This window comes from Pan troglodytes, chromosome 8 (genome assembly GCF_028858775.2).
Source record: "Pan troglodytes isolate AG18354 chromosome 8, NHGRI_mPanTro3-v2.0_pri, whole genome shotgun sequence".
In the NCBI taxonomy this organism is placed as follows: domain Eukaryota; kingdom Metazoa; phylum Chordata; class Mammalia; order Primates; family Hominidae; genus Pan; species Pan troglodytes.
The window spans coordinates 57068631-57077850 of NC_072406.2; the positions used below are offsets into that span (position 1 = coordinate 57068631).

General features: G+C 41.8%; 1 protein-coding gene across 1 annotated transcript; it reads left to right on the top strand.

Annotated features, from left to right (window-relative positions):
* The first annotated feature begins 4943 nt into the window (after positions 1-4943).
* LOC101058433 (uncharacterized) lies at positions 4944-6168 on the top strand. The gene is made up of 2 exons (XM_016918155.3): positions 4944-5313; positions 5621-6168. Exons 1-2 carry the CDS (start codon positions 4944-4946, stop codon positions 6166-6168), a joined length of 918 nt encoding a protein of 305 aa, XP_016773644.1.
* Positions 6169-9220: the final 3052 nt, after the last annotated feature.

The window sequence follows — 9220 nt, forward strand, 5'->3', positions numbered from 1 at the left end:
TCACCCACCAGGCTCAGGGGAATGTCTGTACCAAGGAGTACTGCGGAAACATTGCACAGCCTGGTCCTGTGGTGCTTCCCTTTTTTGGGGGTCCTACAGCTCCATATAGAAGTGGGGTCCTTGATTTTTAAAGATCTAGATGCACTGCCTTCCAGTTGTGCTGCTTTTTACATTTCAAATATTAGGCCAGGGAAACTGCAAATACTTTCTTTGCCCTATTCATTAAAGGAATCCACTCTGAGTCAGTAACCTAATCAAGAAATAAACTAAGTTGAAAGACCCCCTATCTAACTAGATTGCTGGCATTTAGCTGGCTAGTTTGACACTCTTTATAGAAGAAATGTATATCTTTAAGGAAATCTCCATTTATAAGGGCACCCCCCTGCACAGGGGCCGTTACAAACTTTTACAATAAGAAAGACATTGGCTTAACGTTTATACACCAAATCGTACCTTTGTTTAGGAGACTTTTCCTGACAATCTTGTTTTGAGTGGGCCTTTATCCATGTCCTTTTTGTTTCAGCAAATAATGGTGTTTAGATCTAAGTTCTGTGCCTTGGAGATGTAAACTTTCACCTGAGTCATCCCTTTGAAGGTGTAAATTTAGGGTTGCTTAAGTAACAACTGTCTAGAGCAATGGAACAGGTAATCAAGAGATTAATAGTTTAAAGGCAGAAGAAAATTATTTAAAAACTGGCAAATAAAAAACTGTATAAAGCTATACAGCCTGTTTTTATCCACGTGTCTGAATGTCTGTATGTTTATATGTGTCATGTTTATGTGATATTTCACTATCAAAATATATAAAATATCTATTTCATTGGCTTAAGGAAAAAGGAACTGCTTAAATAAAATATTTTAGCAGAAAAATAGAAATTAACTCAAATGCCTTTAGTTCACATGACTTGGAAAACATTAGTAAATAACTCGTTTAACATTATTGGTTTAATGAAAACAGCTGTGTCTTCTGATCAGCAAAATAAACATGTGTTTAACTTTAGAGCTCTTTTTCACATGATAACTGCCTAACATTATGGGTTACAGAAGTGATTAACAAAGAAATAACTCGAGATGATGCCTGAATTTGTTTAACGAACTAGTCAAGCATAATTGTTAAGAATGAATACATTAAATAAATATAAATGGAATAAAAGTTTATAAACAAAATTTTCATAATTTCAAAAATCTTTTCCAGAAACTTAATCTTAAAGTCATATTATGTTAAATTAATAGGTAATTATAAAATACTTGAGTCATTTATATGATATAGAAAAACTAAATATATTTAGATCTGTTAATAAGGAAAAGTTATGAAATAGTTTTCATCTACAAGTACTGGTATAAGAGTTCAAAATTTACTTTTTAGGTTTTTCACTGGAAATTAGGGTTACTAATGTTACCGGTGGAAGGTATCCAAGTTACCAGTGATGAATCCATACAGATCTGCAGCAATCTCAGTTTTTGCCTCCTCAGAAGAAATAATTCAACTAAGGGGCATATAGCAGAAAGAGACTGAGGCAAGTTTCAGAGCAGGAGTGGAAGATTATTTAGACAGGCGTTAGAACGGGAGAGAAAAGAAGGTTCACTTGGAAGAGACCCAAGTGGGCACCAAAGGTCAAGAGTGGTGTTTAACCTTGACCCTAAGACTTTATAGGCTGGCCTCTTTGCCATGATCCTTCCCTTAGGGGGAGCTGCCCACATATGCAGTGCCCTCCTTACCCTTGGGAAGTGAGCATGCGCAGTGTGTTCAGGAAGTTGTATGCATTCCCATCTGAGACTTTCCTCCCTTTTCCAGTGGTGTGGCCCCAGAAGGTCATACTTCAACATTTTGTCTCTTAACGTAGATGTCCAGGAATTTGCTTCTCCCTGGCGCCTGCATTCAGTTAAATAACATTTTAGTGAAACAGACTTGACCATCAGGAAATGGCCTCTCTCTGGTGCTTTTTATCACTTTTGTTTTATTTATTTTATTTATCACTTTTAGAGAGACAATGTGATAATTGCCAAACCAGCACCCAATGTTCCTAGTGGGTGGGGAGCCCTCTCCTGCCCCACTCATGCCTAACTACCTGCAGCACTAAGAGTCAATGTTATAGCTAATATGTATAATTAAAACTACTTGCTATAGGAAAAACCTCTATTATAGAGCATATAAAGGAAGTAAGATGCAAAGAAAGTTGAAAAGAGAAAGTGATTTTTTTCTTTTACATGACTGAGGACTTTGTGGTCAAAACAATAAGGAAGAGAGAAAATCACATTTTTATAGAATCCCAATGCAAAAAGAGAAAGTATAAGACAAAACTGGAGGTTTAAGTAAGTTGTAGGTTTGTGAAAGATGAATCTTGCGAAAAGAATTTTGTGTGTGATCAAGTTGGCTAAAATTATACGAGAATTATTTCAAGTTTTTCTAAAGATTGAGCATTAATATGAAAAGCACACTAATGCAAGGCCAGAGTCCTGGCTCCTATGTTTGAACAATAGGGTTTTCCCTATAATTTTAACAGAAAATTATAAAAGATTATAAGAGGTTTATGGAAAGCTTATCTTGCATGGTCAAAACTGATTCAGACTGGATGGATTTATTTATAAGTCTTTATTAAACTTAGCTTTAGCATTAATAATATACTGACACAAATGTAGAATATGCTTTCCTCTTTTGAACAAGATTTTCATGTAGTATTAATAAGGATAGTAAAAGGCTTTTGTTCAACTTTTGAGTAAACTGCAAAAAAAGATCTTTATTAGGTCTTTTGATTATTTAGATAACTGAGTCTTCTCTCTCAAAGAGTAAAGGTTGTTTGAAATTTTTGAATTATTGCTTTGGTTAAATGAATGACTATTATTTAACAGTGAACTGTGATCCTAATTTGATCAAGTGTTTTAAACCTTTAATATTTGATATACTACCCAAAGTCAAATTTCAGTTTCTAAAATTAAATCTTTTCCAAAAGTAACCTCTAGAAATCTAAGAAAGATATATTTAGCTTATTTGGTATGTTAAAATCATATGGGAAGCATTGTCAAATCTCAAATAAATAATGGAGTTTAATTTTTAGTCATATTTTTCTGAATATGTTATTATTTTGATATATCATGATATATGTTGTCAAGCATAATTATGATTTATCCTTGGTAAAAATGGGGCAATGGGAGAGAAAAATTGCATTTCAGAAGACAAGTACAGTATGCCTGTTATCAGATTCTAGTCTTGCCCATTGTTTTTGAGTTTTTATTATTTTCCTTCAATTTGGACTAAATCCTGAATTCTTTCTTGGCTGCAAGTCTTCAAACTAATGCTTTTGGACTTTTCTCTCATTTTTCTCACTTGGAATCACTAGAATTTAAAACTGCTTTTCTTGAAGCCCTGCAAACTAAAGTTAGACAACTTGATGTAAACTTCAGGAGGCGTCAGCACAGCAACTCACATGTACACAGCCTTTGTGCCTGCTGATGTATGGGCTACTCAGGAAGTTCACATGAACATGTAATTCAAACTATAATCCAGGAAAATCTGTAAGATTGCCACTACAATCTGAAGATACTTCTGAGACTCTAGAAAAACTAGTTTATTATGGTCTATTCCAGACATTAAGAAAAACCTTTGTTTCCATAGAAATGCCTCTTATTAAAGACTGGCTTGCCTGCATCAGCTGTAGAAGCCCAGCCCCTCTGTAGTGCCACCTCCTAGAATGGACACAGCTGTTTGACCGAATGCTTCTACTCTTAGGACTAAGGGACTGATTCATGAAGATATGGGACAATATATTTATTTATTTTTCTTTTCTGCTTATCCCAATTTGTTTTTTCCCCTTCTTTGCCTTCTTTTCCTCTAACCCAAATCTCTCCATAATCACTGATTCAGCTGTTGATAATGTGAAATTCTAGGGAAGTTCCAAACAGGAGGATTGAAGGAGCGCAGGGAACTTGGCCCCAAAATATGGCTCCCTGGTATGAGTATTTTCAATTAAAGTCCCTCAAGATCAACAGAAGCTGGAAGAGTCCTCTCCCTTATCTACATGAAGACCCTGCAGACCCACCAAAGAGAACAATTACTTTTCCTTCTCCTCCCTGTTATCTCATTATCTATTGCAGAAAAGAAAACCAACACGTGACCACACCTGAACAGACGCTTTCAAAGAAATAATCCATTTCTCCAGCTTATTAAATTTTCAAAGAGAACCATTTACGAATAACTCTCTGTTTCTTGACCCATTCATTCTCCTTAATAATAATTTATTGCCCCTCAACAGAATCACCTACATTCCACCTTCCACCCTCCTCTCTGAAAAAAACGCTGTATAAGTATCTGGACCTCATGGGATATTGGGTAATCACCTTATTTTTCCCGTGTACACGTTAATAAATTTGTATGCATTACTCTTATTAATCTGCATTGTACACTTAAAAAGTATTAAAAGAGTGAAATTTATGTTATGAATATTTTATCACAATAAAACAATATTTTAAAAAACTGACAAAAATTCTTTTTAATTTCTTTCAAGTGAGGAATTACCAACTACTTAACAGGGTGCTTAGAATGGGGGATTTTACCAGATAAATGGCATGCTTTTTACAATTAACAATTGCTGTTATTTACTGAGTATCCACTTTCTCTGCCAGCTCCTGCATTAAGCACTTTACATATACTAATTGAAATCCTTAAAAAAGAAAATAAAGAAGAGAAAAGGAAAGAAAAATAAGAACATGTAAGGCTATAAGGTGCCTCATCTTTGCCAAATTCTACAGACTGGCCAGGAGACTGCAGGCCACTGCAGCTTCCTAAGGCCACTCAGGATAAGGCCAGTCCGCAATTTGTTTCACTGTGAGACGGCTGCGCGGTCAGAGAGAGCCCAGACACGGTCATCAGACTCCCGGACTTGGATTCAGCTCCACATGGTGTCACCCTGGGTAAAGGATGTACATCTCTGCGTGCCTGGGTTTGTATGGATGGCAGCATGGATGCTCAGGCAACTGACCCGTCAGGACTGCAGCAAATGAACAGAAGCTGGGGGAGAGCGCGGGCTGGTGCTGTACGGAGCTCTGGCGCAGAAGGCGCTCACCAGGGGTGCCCAGAGCCGGGGTCTGTGCGCCGCGGGCTGGATCCGGGTCACAGGCTCTGGGTGGACAGAGCGAGAAGTCAAAATGAGGATGTACTCCTCAGATGCTCACGAAAGGCCTCCTTCCCCTTCTTTGGGAACGACCCCCCCATCCCCTCCCCCCGACAGGCAGCCCCAGGCCGCGCCAGGACTCGGCCGCAGGCAACTCGGAGGAGCGGGAGCCCAGGGGCCTCGGGAGGGCCTCGGGAGTCGGGAGGTGAAGGGGGCGTCGGGAGGGCCGCGGGTGGGAGGCGGGATAGGGAGGCGGGGAGACAGGGAGCGGAGTTGGAGAGGCGAAGAATGGAGGTGGGGAGGTGGGGAGGGGGGCTTCGGGAGGGCCGCGGGTGGGAGGTGGGTGGGGAGGGGGGCCTGGGGAAGGTTGGAGCCCGCTGAAGGCAGGCGATGACGCAGGCCCAGTGTACTTCTCCTGGGGCTCCTTTCTAGGCCCACGGAAGCTCCGTGTTGTTTTCTTTGTACCCATATCACACTCACTGTATTTCTTCTTTCCTTTCCTCTCCCAGCAGCTGTAAGCGCCCTACAGTTTGCATGGGAAGGCAACAGGGACTTCCCTTTTGCACTGTCTGCGGGTACCGCTGTTCCAGCCCTGAGAGGACGAGGGGACGCTGCGCTGTGGGGAAAGTCCGGGTGGCAGGAGGTGGCGGGGCTCTTGGAGGAGGTGCTGGGATGCGCTGCTGTGGCTGCAGAGAAAGGTCCCGAGGACGCAACCTGCCCCTTCCCCCGAACTGCGAAGGAGCCCCGCGGGGAGGACGGGCAGGGTCTCCCGGAGGGAGGAACAGGGGAGCCTGGAGTCTCAGGGTTGCGGGGAGCAGAGGCGTTCTGGGTGGTGAACGTCCCCAGCCTGCCCTCCCTGCTCACTGCGGAGTCGCGCACCGGCTCTGCTCCAGGCCTTCCCTCAGCCCTGGCCTCCAGGCAGTTTCCATTTTTGCCAGGTGGATTCTGTGCGGCTTCATTTATTCAGAATCTGGATCAACAAATGAACACTCAGAGAGGAAAAGGGTGTTTGGAGGGGTGGAGAGGTTTCCAAGCAGGTGCCCACCTGAGGGCCCCCTGAAAGGGGACTTAAAGCCGAGTTTCCAGCTGGGCCACCCTTTTTTTTTCTTTCTTTCTTTCAGAAATATAAACAAAGAGCTTGAATTATTTTGAAATAACTGTTGGTAGCTGGACTGTGTTCTCTTGACCGCAACATTGCTCTGGGACTGAACCGCGTGGGTCTCTGCTCTTCCTAAGTGTTACATAAGAATAGCGAACCCATGAGGTCAGCTTCTAAACCAGTTTCTTCCCATAACCTCCTGGACCAAGTCCCAAGCAAGGCCCAGAGGAGCTCAAGGTCCCACTCTCCCCGGGACACTCCTCACTCTCTAGTTGGAAGGAGGAGATGAATGTCCCCCAGTAATTGAAGGCTGCTTATGTTTGTGTAGAAAAGCCAAGCACAGGCCCATATTCTAGAGGGTTGCTTGTGGCAGGCGGAATGCCATCAAAGGCAAAACGAAACAAATGAAAGGCATCTTTTGAAGCTAACGGAACAGATCAGGTGGTCAAAAATGGATAAACAATGGCATTTGGAGCAAAACTTTCAGCTTCTTCGTTTTAGTTCGACAGCCCCAGGAGGGCATGGAAGCTTCTCGCCCTCCTCATATGTCTTGCCCCAGGCATCTCTGTGTCTCTCTGTAACATCCTTTATAGTAAATGTAAGTAGGCCTTTCCCTGAGCTCTGTGAGCTGCTCTAGCGAATTAATCAAGTCTTAGGAGGCGTCCTGGGAACATTGATTCGTGGGAACGCCAGTGGGTCAGAAGCACAGGTAAGACCACCTTGCCATTGGCATTGGAAGTGGAGGGCAGGCTTGGGACATGAGGCTTGGGCTTGTGGGGTGTGAGGCCACCTCCAGGTAGAAGGTGTCGATGTTGGAATTGTCCGATGTAGAACTGCCTTCTTGCTTGTGGTGGGGAGAAAACTCACACATTTGGTCACAGAAGTCTTCTGTGTTGATTGTTGTTGAGTGAGAGAAAAAAAGTACTTTGGTTTGTTCTGATATTTTCAGAAAGGCTGTAATCAGTTCCTGGGCAATGCGTCATAATACCTCCGCCTCAGTACACTCCCCATCCTGACGGGCGGCGCTTGCCATTTCTGAAAGGATGCCTCTGTGGGGCCTGGGAGCAAGGCAAGGCTGTGTCATTTCAGTCCTCTCAGCCCAGTCCCCACCAGGACCTGCCAGCCTGGAGTGAAAATGCATCTTATTGTCCTTCTGTCGCCTTCCAGAGACAGACTCCTAACCAGAACGCACATGGCACACATGCATACACACACATTACACACACATGCCCCACATACATACACACAGGCCCCACATGCATACACACGCACCACACATTCATATGCACACAGCACACATGTAGTCACACATGCCACACATGCATACATACACACCACCCATCCCACCCACATCACATATGATATACACAAGACACACCACACCGCACCATAGTCACACATGCTAAACATACCACATCATCCACAAATGCACCTACACATGCCACACATCATGCCACACCATGTATGCTACTGCATGTTACACCATCCACACACACCAGACACACTACACACATCACACACACACCAGACATATTACAACATCCACACAAATATCCCACACATACCACACAATACACACATGCAATACACACACGCTTGCCACACACACCACAACACACATGCACACGATACCATATATGCTATACACAAGTGCATGATATACCACCTAGACACACGCTTGCCACTCATACCACACTGGGCACACCACGCACACATCACAGGCACACACACTGCCTACACGAATTCCACATTATACTTCCAGATACCACAGAAAACAGCATCCAAATCACACAAACACACAAACTGTGCACATAGACACATATACCACAAACATACCACACATACACACACACTGCATACACACACCACATACAGAGACACAAGCCACATACACACCACAAAGTACCCATTCCTACACCCAGCTCCTACCATCGACACCACAAACACGTTTTCAAATGCTCATTCCACATACCTATGAAAACAAAAGCTGTCATAAACAGCACAGTTCAAACCTGGGTCAATTAAAAGAAGAACAAAACAGTTGTAAAAGAAACACAGTATTCCAACGTGTTCACCTCCTCTCCTCCCACATAATAGTCGTTTCTATTGTCATGTGCTTCACTCATCGTTTTCTTTCCCTGAATAGGATCTCTGTGACATAGACAAAGCCACACTGAACTCATTTCCTCCAGAAAAGGCTGAATCCAAACTTCTCCCTGGCCACCTCTCCAGCTCTGGGGTATCCCCATCTGATATGAGAAGATAGGAGGAGGGAGGGAAGTAAAGATCTTTCTCTTCCAAAACTGTTTCATGGGAACCATTTTATTTTTTATAATTATAGCAAAATGTAAGTTTAAGATTTTTTGTGTGTTGTATTTGGGTTTGTAAAACTGAAAAGTAATCACTGGAAAATATATACTTTATCCAATATCCAAATATTTCCAAATATATCCAACATCCAATATCCAATATATTTGGAAATATACCCAAATATATTCAATAGAAATTGGATAAATAACTTGCCAAATGCTGAACAAATGAAAGAGGAAAATATTACTGATCAACCCACTGAAAGAAAGGAAGATAAAATCAGAAATACTGGAAATGTGATAAATGTAAAAGATAAAATAAGACTATTACTGAATGTATTGGTTATCAGAATACATCCAAAAATAAGTGGACTAAACTTCCCTATCCAAAGGCTAAGTACCTAGAGTGCTTCAAACAGCAAAACCTGATCCATCTAAAGTAAAATGAAGCATAGAGGTTGATACTTTGACACTTAGGAGTTAGGCGAGGATCTAGCAGATAAATTCAGATATAGACAAAGCAAGGGAGGGAACATTTATGTCAAATAGAGAAAGAAAGCCTAAAAATAGTCAATGAGGCAAAAATGATCATATTATTAATAAAATATACAATCCACAATGAAGACATTGAAGTCATGAACATTTGCATTTCAAATACTAGTCTCAGAGGAAATAATGTGAAAATATAAAACATAAAAATTTGA